Raw genomic sequence first — 19,579 nt, forward strand, 5'->3', positions numbered from 1 at the left:
ACAAACTCTTCTCCCTCCTGCCATCTGGGAAAGGGCACCGAAGCATTTGGGCTCTCATGATCAGACTATGTAACAGTTTCTTCCCCCAAGCTATCAGACTCCTCAATACCCAGAGCCTGGACTGACACCTTACTGTCCTATTGCCCTGTTTATTATTTATTGTAATGCCTGCACTTTATGCAGTCCTGTGTAGGTCTGTAGTCTAGTGTAGTTGTTGTTTGTGTGTGTTTTTTTTTTCTCTTTGTGTTGTTTTTTTTACGTAGTTCCATCTAGATTTTGTACTGTGTCCTGTAACACCATGTTCTGGAAAAACGTTGTCTCATTTTTGCTATGTACAGTGCCAGCAGTTGTGGTCGAAATGACAATAAAAATGACTTGACTTGAGTTGAGCTTCAGGGTTACAGGAGGAAGGCAGGAATATTGTTTTGGAATAAAATCAGCCATGGTTGAATGGTGGAGCAGACTCGATGGATAAAATCACCTCATTCGGTTCCTGTGACTTATGTCTTTCAGTGAGTTTTTATTTAGGAACATTCAGATCATTATATTTGTCTTCAATCTTTAGATTTCAGTGAGCAGAAATGTTTTGACCTCCTTTGTATTGTTAACATACTTCATTATCTTTCATGTTAAAGTTAGACCTGTGGTGAGAGATTTATTGGAAGAAAAGCCCACAACTGGAAGCAAACCACGACTGAAGACGAGGGAACAGCAACAAGTGAACCAGCCCGAGGACGGAGATCATCAACTGGAGAGAACCCATCTGACTCGGAGACTCCAGTAATTCAGTCAGGAGAAAGTTTGGTGAGTCTCCTTTACTCAAACACTGGTCCTTTAGACATTACATACCTGTACAAAGGAAGGTAGGATATAGTTGGAGTGAGACCGAATGTGCCCAAAAGTACCAGTTATGCCTCTGTCAGAACAGTTGCAATCACTCCAGCTCTGGTGATGTGCTGTCAGTATCCCAGCTCTTTAAATTCACTCACATTCCCTCAGTGTTTGTTCATTTCAAGGTCTTCCATCCTGTGAAGCAGCTTTTGGTCACTTCTGAGTGGGGAGATGGAAACGAAGGGGAGAGTTTATACTTAATATCTTTCCAAATAAAAAATACTTTGAAATTACTTGCTGCAAACTTGCTTGAGCTTTTCTCAACAACACACACAAAATGCTGGTGGAAGACAGCAGGCCAGTCAGCATCAAAAAGGAGAAGCACTGTCAACGTTTCAGGCCGAGACCATTCGTCAGGACAGGAGATGAAGGGTCTCGGGCTGAAACGTCCACAGTGCTTCTCCTTATAGATGTTGCCTGGCCTGCTGTGTTCTACCAGCCTTTTGTGTGTGTTTGAATTTCCAGCATCTGCAGATTTCCTCGTGTTTGCCCTCAGCATCACCCCTTGCTTCCTGCCATTCAGCTGTTCCCAGACTCTGGGGCTCTGTCACAAACACAATGTTCAGGAAGGTTAGTCAGATGGACCAAACAGAGGGTCTGGCTGACCTGTCCTTTTAATGTGACACCCCTGAACTCCACTTCAACTCTATTCAACTATATCTGGGAGAACTTCAATGACCATTCCTCTCAGCAAACAGCTGTTTGAATGATACACTGACTTACAGGAAGGGGTATCTGTGGTTCTCATTGTCAGGGTGTTTGGTTTACCAGGAGACAAAGACTCCTGTGTTTACACTGCAGCCGAATCTGGTTTACATCAGTCAAGCCATTGTTTATGAAAATAGTAAACAGTAGATTACTGCACTGGCTGAACCACCCAAACCAGATCACCCTGGAAAGTCCTCCCCAGAAACATTTGGGGTTTTGTGACCCAATTCAAGAAAATGGCCATGCTGCCCACTCCGTCAACAACATGGCAAATCCGGGCATGTGGCAGGGGACTTTTCCTCACACAACACTGGGTTCAGCGATGACATCTGTTATGCTTTCTTCATTATCCCCATGAAATCATTAAAAATGTCCAGTAAACAACTTTTGAAAACAAGTTCTCACCCACATGTGCTGTCACTCTGCGCCCCCACATACCTGATGTCATGTGTGGGTTCCCCACATTGGGATCTGACATCGCGTGTGCAATTCCTTACATCACACTGGCGCAGAAACAGTTGAACTTTACTGGCTGAGGTAACAATGGTCTGACCCACCCACCCCACCCCACAGTCAACAGAGGAATTACTCTCTTCCCATTGGTGTGAAGCAATGACACAAGGGACAAGGGGGCTCGTCTGTGGAAATGTCTGAGGCCATGGTGGTGGCGAGCAGAGATATTCACCACTTTGGGGGACAATTGCTGGCAGACTGTTGACCTGCAAGTGGGGCTAATGGTCTGGGCAAAGTAGATTGGATTGGTGATGGGAGCAAGGATGGACTGGTGTTGGGTATTATTAAATTACAGGATGGACATGATGGGCCAAGTGGCCTGTTCCTGGTCCTGTGTTTAAAGAGAAAGAATAACCAGACCCTTCTTGGCCCTACAGGATGTCCCAGTTGGTGTTTTAGCGACCAGTGCTTGGAGCTCAGTTGTTCCCAAACTGTGTCAACAATTTGGCTGAGGGACCAAATTAAACATTTCCAAGTCAGCTCTTGGAAAAAATGTATATTTGTATAATGTTAATGACAGAGAATGTATATTTATGATTATTGATACATTTTTGTTTCCATATTGTTAATGATATAAAACTTATATTTACAGATTGTTACTGACAGAGAATCGTATAATTTGTGTTCCGTGTGTTATCTGAATGTACTTGCCTGTGATGCTGCCACAAATCGGTGTCTCTTTGTACCTGTACCTTCCCGTACTTGTGCACTTGGCAATAAATTCAACAGGACCTGAGAAATCTCTGTGAGATTTGATTAGTGATGATCATCTTGGCAGCTCGCTAGGCCAATGATAGAGATACTACAGTGTCAAGTACAAGACCTTAACAGTGTCGATGAACAGAGGGATCTTGGAGTCCCAAGTTCATCGCCCCCTGAAAGTGGCTACACAGATTGACAGGCTGGTTAAGAAGGCAAATGACATGCTTGCCTTTATTAGTCATGATATAGCATTCAAAATTCAGGAAGTTATGTTGCAGCTTCATGAAACGTGAGTTTGGCCATATCTGGAGTATTTCATACATTTCTGGCTGCCTCATTCCAGGGAGGATGTCAATGTCCCTGGAGAGCGTGCAGAAAAGGCTTACCAGGATATTGCCTGGATTCGAGGGCATGAGCTATAACAACTTGGGTTGTTTTCTCTGGAGTGATATAGGCTAGGGTGAGATGATGGAGGTGTATAAAATTATGAGAGGCATAGATAGAGAAGACAGACAATATTTTTTTATCCTGGTTGTAAATGTCTAATACAAAAGGCCATGTATTTGATGTGAGAGCGGCTAGTTTGAAAGGAGATGTGAGGTACAAGTGTTTTTACCAGACAGAGTGGAGGGTTGCTATGATGTGCTGCCGGGGTGATGGTTCTGGCAGACACAATATTAAGAGATATTTAAATCAGCACCTGGATGTGAGGAAGCTGTGGACATTATGTCAGCAGAAGGGATTATTTGGCCATTTGATTCCTAATTTAATTAGCTGAGCAAAACATTTTGGGCCAAAGGGCATGTTCAGGTACTGTACTGTTCAATGTTCTGTGTCTTTTGTCGAGAGGTTTCAGGCAGACGGAGGCAAAAGGAGTGAGTGGGAGCAACAGGTCAGCTGGAGCCCAGTGTGAGATCACCCAGTTCTGTAGGAGAAACAAAAACTGTGTGTTTAATGGTGAGGGACTGAGGTGCAGTGGGTAGGGAGGGAGGTAGAAGGTACATTGGGTAGAAGGTGTGGGAAAAGGCTCCGAAGCATTCAGGCTCTCATGACCAGACTATGTAACAGTTTCTTCCCCCAAGCTATCAGACTCCTCAATAGCCAGCACCTGGACTGACACCTTGCCCTATTGTCCTGTTTATTATTTATTGTAATGCCTGCACTGTTTTTGTGCACTTTATGCAGTCCTGTGTAGGTCTGTAGTCTGGTGTCGTTGTTGTGTTTGTTTTTTTTTTCTGCTATGTGTTGTTTTTTTACGTAGTTCAGTCTAGTTTTTGTAATTAACACCATGGTCCTGAAAAACGTTGTCTCATTTTTACTATGTACTGTACCAGCAGTTATGGTCGCAATGACAATAAAAGTGACTTGTCTTGACATTGTATTTATTGTAAGAGTTATTAGGTATAAGAGTGAAAATGACTTTAACGATTATTTGGACTTTGTTGAGATTGTACCTGGAATATGGTGTAAAATCCCGCTCCCCATACTAACACGGGTTATACAGACCAAAGAACAAACTGCCGGAGGAACTCAGTGGGTCGGGCAGCATCTGTGGAGGGAAATGGACCGTCAACATTTCGGGCCGAGACCCTCCCTCTGGACTGAGAGTGGACGGGAAATAGTCAGAGAAAAGAGGTGAGGGGTGGGGATGGGGCAAGAGCTGGGGAGTGAGAGGTGGATCCAGGTGAGGGGGAGGTGGGAAGGTGGAAATAATGACATGAGTGGAAGGTGAGTGGTTGGGACAACACGGGGCTGCAGAAGATGGAAATTAATTCCATGGAGGATTAAAAAACCTAGTGAGCTGGGATGCAGTCCATCTGGCCCAGTCTCTGAAAAAGGGGATGGACTGAGATGAGAGGAAATGCCTCCACTCTGAGGGTGGTGAATGTCTGAAAAACCCCACCACAGAGGGCGGTGAAGACTCAATGATCATCCTCACGTAAAACAGAGACTGGCAAATGTGTGGAGACTGAAGGGATCAAGGAAATGAGGATCGGGCAGAAACATTTGCCTGAGATGGGAGAGCAGCCATCATCTTGTTGATGGTTTGAGGGGCTAAATGACCACCTCCAGCGGATTCTCACTTGATGTTTCAGTGTTCTTGTCCAGTGAAGCTCCGGATGGATGTGGATAGAAAATAGTGTGATTCCAATGAAACCTGCACAATTCCTGTTCCGGTGGGAATTTTACGTCGGACCGGGATGGGAATCGAGCCCGTAACTCTGAGAACCGGGAGGTGGAGCAATGGGGACGGGAAGATACAGAGGGAAAAATTAAAAATGTAACTGGTGTAAATATGAAATAACGTGTAAAATGCGGCAGGTCGGTCGGGCAGTGTGTGAGGGGCTAGGAACGTAGTCGCCAGTTCAGACGGGAGACCCTCCACCCGTCACATAATCCAGGTTCTCGCTCCCATTTCAAATGCAGATCTGCAGCATCTGAGGTTTTCACTTCCGAGGCCCCGCCCCCACTCTCACAGTCTCCGGATGGGCTGGGGTTTTCTTTCCGTTCTCTGTTGAAGGGGATCGCCGACTGGGAGCCAGTGAACCGATCACTGTCTGCGGGACAAATTGATCAAGTTCTCATCGGTCAGTATTGAGGCTGGTCACTCGGGGTGAACGCGACTGACAATTTCCCATCGGTGACTACTGGGGCAGGGGGGAACCTGATGTTAGGAAGTGAGTCCCATAAATTTCCTCGAACTGGCGGCCTCGTCCCACTTCCTGGATACAACCTGTTGTGGTCGTTCTGGTTATGGGACCTTCACACAAAACCGTCTGACATGAACTGTCGCTCAGCCCCTGGTGTTCTGGTCCCAGGAGCGATGTCAGGACTAAGCCCATCCGTTAAGTTGTACCTGGGGAACTTTACCTCCATCACTCAGCCCGGTAGTGGATCTAGTCTTCACCTGGATCGATGTCTGGGGTCGATAATTGTTTTACATATTTCCAGCACACTGGAAGCGGACGTTCGGTACATTGTGTCCTTGCAGACGGAGGGTTAAACAGAGTAATCGCACCCTCGGGACACTGCTCCTCGTGTATGGGTAGTTTCATCTTCCCCGTTCAGACAGGACAGTGAGATCCAGATCTCTCACGTCCTCTGGGGAGAACTGGGAAGTTTACATCTTCTTCTTCTATTTCTGCGACTTGACAGCATGCAGCCAATGTTTCCCGATGTGTGGCCCTATTAATGGGAGAATTAAGTTTTTTTTCATGTATCTGAGTTTCCCAGAAATCTGTACACTCCTTCCGGAATTTCTAAAGGAGCAACCCAGGCTGTCTAATATTTCCCCACGATTAAAATGGGGAATCTTCTTTTTACATGTTACCAATGTACAGTGAAACATTGTCTTTGGTGTCATCCCCACAGATCAATACATTACAACAACACATTGAGGTGATATAAGGTGAAACAAAAACAGAATGTAATAACTCATTCTGGTTACAGAGAAACTGCACTGCAGGTAGATATGTGATGCAAGGTCACATCTTGTTAGACTGTGGGGTCAGGAGTCCATCTCATCACACTGGGGAACATTCAGTTTGCTTATAACAGCAGAATGGACACCGCCCTTGACACCGTCAGTGGGAAGTATAGGCTGACTCCATGGAGGGGAGGTTGGTTTCTATGTTGTACACAGCTGTGTCCACAGTTCTCCGCTATTTCGTTCAGTTAAAGGAAGAGCAGTAGCCATATGAAGATGTGAAGTATCAGGATGGGATACTTTCTGCGGTGCATTGATAAAGTGTGTAGAGTTGAAAAGTATACCAAAATTCTTATTGTTTGTTCTGGCTTTGTTATATTGGAATCTGTTATCTCCTAGCATGTACTATTATCTCAGGATCTGTGTACTGCTGGAGGACCATCAGAGATTGCCCTTGATCCTCTTCTCCCATCAGGCTCAATCTGCTCATCCCCTGCCTATTTTGCTCAACATCTGCCCTGCCTGTATCCCAACACCTCAATGATATATATCAACCATCTTGTTCAACCTCTGTCCAGCCTATATCCCACCTCCTCAGTGAGATATATCAACCAACTTGTTCAACATCGGCCCTGCCTGTATCCCATCACCTCAATGATATATATCAACCATCTTGTTCAACCTCTGTCCAGTCTGTATCCCAATGCCGCAATGATAGATTTCAGCAATCTCTCTTTCAAACTTTGTCTTCATTGTGAAATTTTGTTTTGCATCTTTTCCAGGATATTTTTATATAGACAGGACTACCAGAAGTTTAATTGAACACAGCACGTGGCAGGGTAATTGCAGCCATTTCAATTTTAGTTTCACCGTTACAAAATGGCTGCAGAGTTAATCTTTGTCATAATTGAACTCATAGCATCTGATGTTAAGTTTGTTATTTCCTTTCTCGGTTATTTTCAGGGAGCCACTTCCTCTGTTTCCAGGGTAACGGCCCGTCAGAGCTGAAGCAAGTGTTGCACTTTTTATCGCTTTGTGGTCACCGCCTCTCAGCGTAGAGACAGTGGCCTCGGGAGCAAATGTAACAGAATGATAGTGGGAGGAAAGGATGCTGTGACTATTGACTGTATAGGATGTGTTACACCAGGGTCAGAATGAACTCAGAACTAACAAATTAGTTGGGGTGGGGTGGTATTTACAGTCTAGGGTGGCAATCAGTTACTATCTGTGCATTAAAATGAAGATGGAGAAAATACTACAGTTGCAGGAAATTTAAGGAGATAATACTGGAAACGCTCAGCAGATCGGCCGCATTTTGGACAGTCTCAGTTCTGGAACTGGGTCTTCCACCATTTGTCCTTTCAGAGATGTAGTCTGATGTACTGAGTTCCCAGCATTTCCTACTTTATAATTTTACATTTTGTTCCTGCTACACTGCAGGAAACATGGCAGCCAGCTGTGCTGGGCAAGATCCCACACAGCAGGAAGATTGTGATCAAATGTGTTCGGTTTAGCCTCTGGTGTCAGGCTGAAGTGTACCCGCATTCTCTATACAGACCGGGGAACCAGCCTGAGCACCGGCCCCGGCAGAGGGTCATTAGGTTCCAATTCCACCTCAGTTTGTGAATGGGAAATGGCAGAAACACCACGGCAAATCGCCGGCACCAAAGCGTCTTTGCATGGGTGATGATATTGGGCCGGTGACTCTGAGGATATGGAACTGGCAGTATACGGGCTTCTGTCCAGGTTGGTAATTCTGCAGCTGGGATCGGAATTTTCTCAGTCTGCAGTGAAGCTGAAATCCCGGGATGTTGGACATTGGTTATGGGGAAATCACCATCAACACTGCCCAATAGGCCATCACATCTGTGAAGTATTTTGGAGATTATTTAAAAGTTAACTAGGTAGTTGGGTGAAGTTGGGCAGTGATGTTGTTCATCTGAACTTTGGTAAAGTCTGTAACAAGATCCCGCATGGCAGCTGATCGGGAAGGTTCAGTCACGTGGGATTCACGGGGAGCTGGCGAGGTGGATTCACACCGGGATCGAGAACAGGAAACAGAGGGAGATGATTGAAGATGGTTTTAGCGAATGGAGGCCTGTAGCGAGTCGAATGTGTGTGTCAGTGTCGACACCTCTGTAATTCATTATTCATGCCATTGATTTGTACATGAATGTACAAGGCACGATTAGCAAATTTGAATTGAATTGTACTAAATTGACTTTATTTCTTACATCCTTCACATACAAGAGGAGTAAAAATCTTTACGTTACGTCTCTAAATGTGCGATGTGCAAACAAAGTAATTTATAATTTAAAATCATTTGAACATTCCATATAATATAGATTACCACAGATCAACGTGAGTTAATTAGTCTGATGGCCGGGTGGAAGGAGTTGTTCCGGAGCCCGTTGGTCCTGGTTTTTTATTCTGCGGTGCATTTTTTCAGAAGGTAGCAGCTGGAATAGATTGTGGTTGGGGTTTCTCTGGTCCCCAATGATCTCTCGGGCCCTCTTTACACACCTGTCCTTGTAAAGGTCCTGAATCATGGGAAATTCACAACTACAGATGTGCTGGACTGTCCGTACCACTGTCTACAGAGTCCTGCGATTGAGGGATGTACAGTTCCAATACCAAGCAGTGATGCAGCGAGTTAGGATGCTCTCAGTTGTGCCCCCATAAAAAAAAACTTCTTCTGATTTAGGGGTGTTGGCATATAGATGAGGGTAGTGCAGTGGACGTGATCTACATGGATTCTAGTAAGGCGTTTGACAAGTTCACACAGTAGGTTTATTCAGATAATCAGACGGCATGGGATCCAGGGAAATTTGGCCAGGTGGATTCAGAATTGGCTTGCCCGCAGAAAGCAGAGATCGTGGTGGAGCAATTACATTCAGATCGGAGGGTTGTGACTAGTGGTGTCCCACAAGGATCGGTTCTGCGACCTGTACGTTTCTTGATTTTTATTAATGACCTTTATGTCGGGGTAGAAGGGTGGGTTGGCAAGTTTTCAGACGACACAAAGGTCGGTGATATTCTACATAGTGTAGAGGATTGTCGAAGATTGCAGAGAGGTATTGATAGGATGCAGAAGTAGGCTGAGAAGTGACAGATAGAGTTCAACCCGGAAATGTGTGAGATGGTACACTTTGGAAGGAAAAACTCCAAGGCATAGTACAAAGTAAATGGCAGGATACTTGGTAGTGTGGAGGAGCAAAGGGATCTGGGGGTACATGTCCAGAGATCCCTGAAAGTTGCCTCACAGGCAGATAGGGTAGTTAAGAAAGCTTATGGGGTGTGAGCTTTCATAAGTCGAGGGATAGAGTTTAAGAGTCGTAATGTAATGATGCAGCTCTATAAAACTCTGGTTAGGCCGCACTTGGAGTACTGTGTCCATTTCTTGTCGCCTCACTATAGGAAGGATGTGGAAGCATTGGAAAGGGTACAGAAGAGATTTACCAGAATGCTGCCTGGTTTAGAGAGTATGGATTATGATCAGAGATTAAGGAAGCTTGGGCTTTACTCTTTGGAGAGTAGGAGGATGAGTGGAGACATGATAGAGGTGTACAAGATATTAAGAGGAATAGACACAGTGGACTGCCGGCGCCTCTTCCCCAGGGCACCAATTGCTCAATACAAGAGGACATGGCTTTAAGGTAAGGGGAGGAAAGTTCAAGGGGGATATTAGAGGAATGTATTTTACCCAGAGTGTGGTTGGTGCGTGGAATGCACTGCCTGAGTCAGTGGTGGAGGCAAATATACTAGTGGAGTTTAAGAGACAACTATGGTAAACGGAGGAATTTAAGCTGGAGGGGGGTATATGTGAGGCAGGGTTTGATGGTCGTCACATTATTGTGGGCCGAAGGGCCTGTAATGTGCTGTATTATTCTATGTTCTATGATATCGAACTTCCTCAACCGTCTGAGGCGCTTTTGTGCCTTTTTCACCACACAGCTGATGTGAACAGACAGTGTGAGATTCTTGGTGATGGGGAAGCCGAGGAACTTAAAGCTGTTCACTAACTCAGCCCCAGATCGACTAATGTCAACAGGGGTTTACCCGTCTCCATTCCTTCTGTAATCCACAACCAGCTCCTTTGTTTTTGCGACATTGAGAGGAAAGTTGTTACTTTGCCACCACTGTGTCAGAGAGATGACCTCTTCCCTGTAGGCCACCTCGTTATTGCTTGAGAGGAGGTCAATCTATGCGGTGTCGTCGATAAATTTCATTAGCAGATTAGAGCTGTGGGTGGCGACACAGCCATGGGTATACAGGGAGACTAAATTCGGGAGACTGGTTGTTATGGCAACAGCTGACACTGAATTTCAAAGACATCTTGGTCAGCTTCTGAGATGGGCTGAGGAATGGCAAATGGTTTTGAACTTGGTCAAGTGAGAGATGATGCATCTTGGACAGTCAACTAGGTAGAACTGGTATAGTGAACAGGAGGACTTCGGGTGTTGTGGAACAGAGCGACCGGGGTGGCAAGAGTACAGTTCACTGAAAGTGGACGTGCAAGTATAGAGGGTGAACAAGAGGGTTTTAATAATGCTGGCCATTAGTTAGGGTATTGAGTTCTGGATTATGGGCATTATATTGTGTTTATATAATTTTTTGGTGCGGATACACAAAGTATTACGTACAGTTGTGTTTACCCTACTGTAGTACAGATATTATCAGTCTGGAGAGGTTGCAGACGAGATTGCTGAAGATGCTGCCTGGACTATAGGGTCGAGTCATAGGAAGTGGTTGGCCGAGCTGGATCTTCATTCCAGAGGAGAATGGAGGTGACATTGTAGGAGTTTAGGAAATCAAGAGGGAGTATAGATAATGTGGTTGGTCATATTATTTTTCCAAGGGTTCAGGATTCAAGCTTGCATAATGTCACTCCAGTACAGCAGAACAAAATAATTGTTACTCTGTGTTCGAAGCAGGACACAGAGAAAAAAAAAACAACAACAAAATGACAGAGACCACAATAATACAAATAAAGTATGAATGCTTAAAACATTGATTGTATGTCCCTAAAGTGACGATAGGCACAGGAGAATCTGAAGATATGGAGACTGATATTGATTGTCTGTCCATAAAGTTACTTTAGGCAGAGAAGTGCCTAGAACTGTCAGGAAACTAGTAGTGGGTAGGGTGTGGAGGGTGGATTATGGGTATAGGTGTTGATCAGGCTCACTACTTGGGGGAAATGACTGTTTGGAGCCTAATTGTCCTGGCGTGGATGTTACAGATCCACAATTCCTTTAAGTTAGCACCAGAGTCGTAAAGAGAGTTTTGGGCATCTTGACCTTTATAACGCAGGTTATTAAGAAGAGTGGTTGGGATATTAATGCTAAAGTTGTAACAGACACCGTGATTTCCAAATTTGCGGAATTGTGTGCAGTTCCGTTCAGCTGCTGGGAAGAAAGATATCGATAGGCGTGAAAAAGAGCATGGAAAATTACACGGACATTGCTGGTGTTTCAGAAAATAATTATAGTCATAGGTTGAACAGGTTAGAACTTGATTACCTGGAATACAGAGAAATGATGGGGTATATGCAGGGTTCCAACTTTTTTTATGTCATTTGCCCCTACAATTAAAGCAGAGGTCCATGGATCCCAGGTTGGGAACCCCCGCTTGAGATATAGAAATCTATGATGGTATAAATAGGGTGAATAAAGGTAGGACTTTTCCCCTCAGGTTGGGTAAGATCATGGATTTAGGGCAAAAAGTGTCACATTTATGGGGAATCTGAAGGGGAACTACTTCAATCAGAGGGTGGTGCGAATGCGGAACCAACTCCCAGCAGAAGTAAGAGATGGAGGCTCGATTGTAGAATTTGAGAGATGTTTGGGTGGGTATATCAATGAGGGAGGGATAGAGGGCTATGGTCTGGGTGCAGGGAGATGGAACCACACCGAACATGGCACGGACTGGATGGGCTAACAGTCCTGTGTCTGTGCTCCAAGGGCTCTGTGAATCTCAATTGAAACTTCTACACACAATCGACAGGTCGAATCCAACAATGTGATTTTATTTTGGACCAGCATCTGCGCTTCTGAGAGCTCTGTAGAGCTGAAACTACCATGAAACTTACTGAATGCACCCAGAAATGGTGAATACAACCACTGGAATTTTAGTATCACCATTACAAAATGGCTGAATGTTCAGTTCACCTTTGTCACAATGAAACCGAGAACGTGTCACACTGAGTTTGTTATTTCCCCGCTCGGTTATCTTTGCGAGTCACTTCCTCCGTCACCAGGGCAACAGCTCACCAGAGCTGCAGAGAGTGTTGAACGTGTTTATCGCTCTCTGGTTACTGACTCTCAGTGGAGAGAGAGTGGCCTCAGATACGAGGATGCTTCGAGCATTTACTGTCCGGGATGGAATGAAGAAGATTGTAGGGATTGTATTTATGCAATTCTGTTCAGTGTGTCAAACATCTTGCAGTCAGTCAATCATTTCTGCATCAAAAGAACAAAATTAAATCTGCTGTACTGAGTTACCAATGCTATATTTTCAATTTTATATTTAAAACATTTTCTTCCTGTTACACGACGGGGAAAGTGGCTGCTAATTGACCTGTGCTACACCACACTCAATAAAATAATGAACAACTGTGTTCAATGTAACTGTGGGAACAAGCTAAAATGTATCAGCACCCTCTTTGTGGTCCAAGGCCCATGTTTTACAGCTAATCCCCGTCTAGAAAGAGGATCATCAGGCTCCAGTTCTGTCACGGGTTGGTGTGGGAGTGTAAGTTTTTGAATTGGGATTAGCTGAGACACTGCCGCATATTACCGGCAGCAAAGAGTCCTGGGAGAGCTGGTGCTTGCGATGCAATCTTGGGATGTGGTTTCCAGGAATATGGGACTGGCAGTGTTTGGGCTTCGGTCCACGTTGGTGCTTTTACAGATGCGGCTGGATGTTACTCCTTCCGTAATTAAGCAGACGTCTCAGGTGGCTGGATATTAGTAGCGTGAATCTCTCAGAGTGAGATGCGGGAACACCCAGTGTGAGATGTGGAAAAGATGTGCGGGCTGTGACCTTCTGAGGTTGGATCCTGGAATACCACACATGTCTTGAACCAGATAAAATGAATCAGGGAATCAAGTTGTCAGGGTTTATGAGATGTTGAGTGAGTATTTCTGTTCTGTGCCCAGATGTTTAGTTCTGAAGTCTCTTTGGAAGCAAAGCAGAGAATGAGTTCCCATTCCATCCCTCACAGGAAGAGGCTGTGATTAAATAGGCTGTTTTGTGTTTGCACCAGTAGAAATAGACCGGGGTTTCAGAAATCAATTCACAATTGGAAATTTCCCCTCACTCTCACCTGTCTATCGGCCAGTGGGAGTCAAACAGAAACTCAGGATGCTGAAGATAGAACAGAACATGACAGGAACAGGCCCTTCGGCCACAATGGTGTGCCAAACCAGCTGAAAAGTAAATCACCCCCCCCCCCCTATATCTAGGGTTGGTTGGGGGGTGGGGGTTGAAGTTACGGAGGGGATGAATATTTTCCAAATGAATAACAACAAGCCTGCTTGAAGTGGGAATGGAGAGGGTGTCTGGATTAGATGGAGAGTCTGGGATCTGAGAGTGCAGCCTCAGAATAAAGAAGCGTCACTTTAAAACTGAGATGAGAGACATTACTTCAGCCAAAGGTTGTTTGATCTGTGGAATTTGTCACCACGAACAGTGGTGGAGGCTATCGTTGGGTATATTCATGTTCTGGATTTCTAAATTGGTTGAAAATTATAGCAGGAAGCAGGAATACGGTGTTGGAAAATACTCCTCCATGATTGATTATGGAGAAGACTAGAATGACTTTATCACATAATTCTCCTGTTATATATTATGACTTGTATCTTATACTATGACTGAATGATGACTTCCTTGTATTCCATCACAAGCAAGAGAAAATCTTCAGCTGCTGGAAATCCAAGCAACACCCACAAAATACTGGAGGAACTAAGCAGCTGGAAGAGAGGAGCATTGACATCCAGATGCTGACTGGCCTGATGAGTTCCTCCAGCATTTTGTCTGTGTTCCTTTGTATCCCATATCAGGCTTTGTAAAGTTTGAGGGACAGTTACAGATTTCTTCACTCGGATCATGACATATGCGCTCAAAATTTAAATGTCAGGTTAACGCTTTGTTCTCGTTTGTTTTAGTAACATACTTCATTACTTCTTTTATTGAAGTTAGATCTCCGGTGAGAGGTTTATTGGAAGAAAAGCCCACAACTGGAAGCGAACCAGAACTGAAAACGATGGAACTGCAACAAGTGAACCAGCCCGAGGGCGGAGATCATCAATTCGACAGAACCCTTCTGACTCGGAGTTTCCATTGAAAGTCAGGAGAAAGTTTGGTGTGTCTCATTTACTCAAACACTGCTCCTTTAGAAATTACATTTCTGTACCAAGGAAAAGAGGAAATAGCTGGAGTGATGCGGAATAAATGTAGAAGTGCCAGTTGCAATCATTCCAGATCTACTGATGCGCTGTCAGCATCAGCTCTGTGAAGCCATGCATATTCCTCACATTATTTGCTCATTTCAAACTCTTTATCTGGTCTGATGTTTCCTTGCTTGTCTGTGTTAGGTCCCAATCATCTCAAAATGCGTTGAAAATTTTCTCCCTTTAGAAGACACCGCAGCGCTTCCGGCTCTAGTGAATGCAGAAATGTGGAGTTACCATGAACTACAGGAACATGTCATTGACTCCTCTGTCTATTGCAAGCTGCAATGATATACTTGCCCTCGAGTATATCATCGTGCAAGCCTCTGCTAGGAGCAAACCATCTTGAAGCCAAATGTCCCAGCACCACATTTCATTCAGTCTGAACTAGCAAATGCCAACGAATAATTTAAATTTACATACCCTGTCGTCATCGTGTTTTTCTACCAATAAATTGTCAGAACCTATGAATCTGTGATTAAGCAGAAATAGGTTTTGCAATGTTCCCATTTGATCCTGTACCAAAGCCATGGGTTATACCTGTACTTGAGATGAACGAATGTCCTTGCAGCCAAGACTACTGGAGCTGCCGGAGTCGGTTTAAACTCAGTATGGGAAGCAGCGTGTTGGGTCAGATGATGGAGGAGTTGATATAAAGGTAGATGCAATGTTCAGAGAAACTGTGGAAAGATTGGCTATGGAGAGGGCATCGTGTAGTGAAAAGCAGCAACAGTTTCCCCTCCCCCTCCCCACTCACCCTCTTACCCTCCTATTCTTTTGCCAATATTGATCGCGGGAGTTAGGAACTCTTTCTGCTCACTGCCCAGAGAAATTAAAGCCTTTTATTCCATTCAAAGCTCTGTTTGTTTATGAAGAGTGGGTTTGAAGTGTTAACGAAATGAACATGGGAGAATGCGTAACGAAAGTTTAAATCAGATCAGCAGCAGGTTCGGTAGGCCGAGTGGTCCACTTATGTACTTGGTGTGTTGATTAGAAAAGTTCTGACAGTTTAATTAGTGTAAGCCAATATAAGTTCAAGTGAAAAGAAACCATACATTGATTAAGTATATACATGGAGATTTGTGTGTTAATGTTGTATCCCAGCAGGTTGCAGATCGACCATGACACACTCGGTGAGCTGGTCCGCACGGTACGGGACCGAGGGACGCGCTCCCCGTTCCCTGTTACTGACTCTACAGTCTCCCCATCTACCGCACACCAGCTCACCGCCCCGCCCACTGCCCACGCGCGCCCTCTCGCGGAAATTCGTCACCCTCGGGCTGACGATGAGAAGATTTAAGCATGCTGCGCGTGACCGGTATCTCTCGTGAAGTGACGTGACATTTACTTGTCTCTCATTGGTGAAACCAAATACCAATTTAGCATACCAACCAATAGGGATATGGGCTTCGTCATTTAGGAGTTTCCTTAGCAAGGAGTTGGCGGAGTTGTCAGGGCGATGGACTGAAGTGGGAGTTCAGGGGATTTATCTCCTCAGAATGAGCTCGGATGGAGAAGGCTTCAGCATATTTTTAGTGGACACCAATAAAGTGTTGCCTGCAAGTGCGGAGTCGGGTGATTTTAACAGCAAGTCACGATCTTACTATCTGACACGTTGGGCTGGAGGGACCCGGTGGCTGCTTTTTGTTTGAGGTGTCTGGGTTTAAACGGCGGAGTAAACAGACACACCTCGGGCCAGCAGGCTGCCCCAGTGGGTGTTGTGTGGTCAGATGCTTGGAGTATGGCTGCTCCCTGTCTGCATTAGGGACAAAATGCAACACTTACAAGTCTGTTATTGACTGAAAACATCTATATTCATTCTTTTTTTTTGTTTATGATACAATCATTGTCCAATTTATGTTCAAGTTTAGTAGACATTCAAAACATACATGAAAACACATGAACACAGCCAAATACAACAGCATTACTGCACACAAAGCCTCTTTACTGGAGACTGCCTCTCTAAGATACCCCAAGGGTATAGGCATTTCCTGAATATTATTATCTATCCATCGTAGCCTCTGCCATCCTCTCCTTCTTTTGCCTTCTGTTTTACCGAACATGAGACTCTTCTCCAAGGAATCCTGTCCCCTCATGATGTGGTCAAAATAATTGAGCTTTTCAAGCTTCCCAGTGAGCAGTCTGGCGTATTTCTCCAAGTATTGACTTGTTGGATCTTCTTGCTGTCCAGCGAACACTTTCCCCCAACATCCAAGTTCAGAGGCGTTGATTATTTTGTATTCAGCCTTATTAATACTCCAGCTGTTACAGCCTTACATCACAACTGGAAATACTATATACTTGACTCTGCGGTCCTTCGCAGACAATGTTATGTCTCTGCACTTCAGTATTTTATCTAAATTTGCCATTGCTACCCTCCCCAGAAGTAAGCGCCGTTTAATACGCTGCATTTACCATCATTTTCAATCTTTCTTTATTGATTAAAAAATTTATATGAATAGATACGAATCAGAGGTGAAGTTATATCAAATACATAATAGAATAAACGTACAAACAAAGAAAATGATATACACTGTCAAAATCATGTGTAATATAATATTAGGCTATTATATATAAACAGAGAAACACAACTCCTCTTGACAATTCATACAAAAAAAGTCTGGAAATGTTCAATTTATAGGAGAGAAATAAAACACTAAACAAACTAAAAACTAAAACAAAAAAAAAGGGGGGAACTGGGCAGTCCACTTGAGGACAAGATTACAAAAAAAGAAGAAAGCGTCCTTGTTGTTTATATTTTCCCAGATCTGCTGGAAAATTGCATGCAACACTTTTACAGCATCACCTTTTAGAAATTTCAACAATTTTACTGAAATCCTGTCATAACCTGCAGCCTTATTATTGGCAATGTTTTCTAACACCCATTCGACTTCGCTTTCCAGAATGTCTGGCTCTAGATCGATGAGGGAGTCATTGCTAATGTCTTCACTGTTGGATCTTTTTGCAATTCTTCTGTGTGTTCCTGCCAACTCCCTTTGATGCCCTTTGCTTCTGTAAGGTCCTTCCCTTCTTTGTCTTTTCCTATGCTCATTTTACATGAAATGTTCCTATGATATCTCAATTCTTCTGCAACAGATCTCTTCTTTTTTCCAATTCTGTTGGCTTCTTCAGCTTCAATGCATCGCTCCTTTAAGTAAGTTTCCTTATATTTCCTTGCTATCTTCTTGAAATTTGTGTTCAGTTGGAGGTCTTTGCTCCAATCTCCATTTGCTCCCTGGAATGTCGGAGAGTGAGCAGTGACGTTACAAAAGTGTTTTAAATTTGAAGGACAGAGTAACTGACTCATACTTTTTTATTTGTGTAATTCAGGTCATTGCCAGCAGGTGGGGCTTTCTTCCACCCGGACGTCGGACAAGCAGACGATAATCAACCAACGTCAGTCAGAGTCAGAATGGACACAGGTATGTTCACTGGGCTCTTTCTCATTAAAACTCTGTCGTCATGGTACACGTGTCGTCAAATCGGCAATAATTCAGAGGGATAAACTTGGGCGATAAAGGGGCAGAGAGAAAGTACCATCATTGTTCCAACTGGTAAAGAGTCCATGAGCATTGGAACAATTCACTAGCTCCAGCGCTGGGACCTAACGAGGGTAATGATCGAATCGCTCCCCTCACCACACAAATCTTCACCTGAGTGAAAGGAGAAGGAGCCCCTAAATAAGGTGGCTGTGGGTAACACTCAGACAGGAATACAACAGCGGGCAATGTAACAGTCGAGAGAACAGATAGAATTTCCGTCAGCATTCGGTACGCCCTGATGTGGGAAATGCCTCCGACAGCCAGTGAGAGAAACAGAAGGTGTTTTCTGTTTGGAAGGGCAATGGTGAATTCTCCCCAGATTAACGGGTTGTTGTACAATGGAGGTGAGGGGAGTTCCCGGTGTTTGTTTTCTGTGGCCGAGTTAAAGGTCGTTATATTGAGGGAGGACGGGCTGGGTGCAGGAGACAGTGAACAAGAGAAATTGTACACAGGGAATATGGGGGGTGGGTGGCTACTGAAGCAATGAAATGTCCTTGGCGAATAGGATTAAAGTAAAATAAAATAATAAGTGGAGAGGGCACCGTACAAAATGCTGGAGGAACTCAGCAGGTCAGGAAGCACCTATAGTGAAAAAAATAACCTTCAATGTTTCGGGCTAAGAATCTGTAAGTTGATTTCAAAGTCGTCTTAGGTACACAAAATGGAGTCAGCACGAGAGGAGCGTTGTTCTGGCTGAAGGTCTGTGACCAGTAGTGTTCGCAAGGATCACTGTTTCGCCATGCATCGTGTGTGTGAATCAAATAGGTTAATCATATGATATACTAGGTGGACTTATTCGTTGATTTACAGAGTTGGAGGAGTTGAATAAATTTGGGACTGTTGTCAATGTGTTCAGAATCCAATTAGAAATATGAACAGAGAGTCACCAAGTACAGATAATTCAGGCAAATGTGAGAAGTTGCATTTTGAGAGGTCATATTCGCGAGCAATGTGCACAGTGAATGTTGGGACTGATAATAAGATTGATGTACTGTCGGGTCTTGTGATGGATGTGCCCAGCTCCCTGAAGGTGGCAACACAATTAGTAGTGTGCTAACGATGAGTTGAGGTATTTGTTAAAGTTAGACTGTAACTGGATACGCGTTGGTTAAGAGACTATTTCAGTATTGTGCACAAATCGAGAATGATGTGGAGGGTCTGTAGAGGGTGTAGACGAGTTTCACCACAAAAACCTGAGGTAACAGGTCTGTTTAGATGGTAAAGTTTAAAGGGGATTTAGGATGCATGTTTTCCACAGAGAGTGATCGGTGTCTGGAATGAGCTGCCGTGGGAGGGACTGGAAACAGATACTCAGCAGCTTCTGAGAGGCGTTTGAACTCATG

At 44.3% G+C, this 19,579-nt stretch overlaps 1 protein-coding gene across 2 annotated transcripts in view; it reads left to right on the forward strand.

The window, feature by feature from the left end:
• Nucleotides 1-757: 757 nt before the first annotated feature.
• LOC132386578 (NACHT, LRR and PYD domains-containing protein 3-like) overlaps nt 758-19,579 on the forward strand; it is a 34,675-nt gene continuing 15,853 nt past the window's right edge. Inside the window, exons 1-2 of one of the 2 annotated variants that reach the window (XM_059958863.1) lie at nt 758-804; nt 18,025-18,116. In XM_059958863.1, the coding sequence (XP_059814846.1) occupies nt 18,107-18,116 (10 nt within the window). In that variant the 5' untranslated portion in view covers nt 758-804; nt 18,025-18,106. Of the gene's footprint in view, nt 805-14,558; nt 14,607-18,024; nt 18,117-19,579 lie in introns of those variants that run through there. The other variant, XM_059958862.1, reaches the window with a different exon arrangement.

This window comes from Hypanus sabinus, unplaced genomic scaffold (assembly GCF_030144855.1).
Source record: "Hypanus sabinus isolate sHypSab1 unplaced genomic scaffold, sHypSab1.hap1 scaffold_1219, whole genome shotgun sequence".
In the NCBI taxonomy this organism is placed as follows: Eukaryota; Metazoa; Chordata; class Chondrichthyes; order Myliobatiformes; family Dasyatidae; genus Hypanus; species Hypanus sabinus.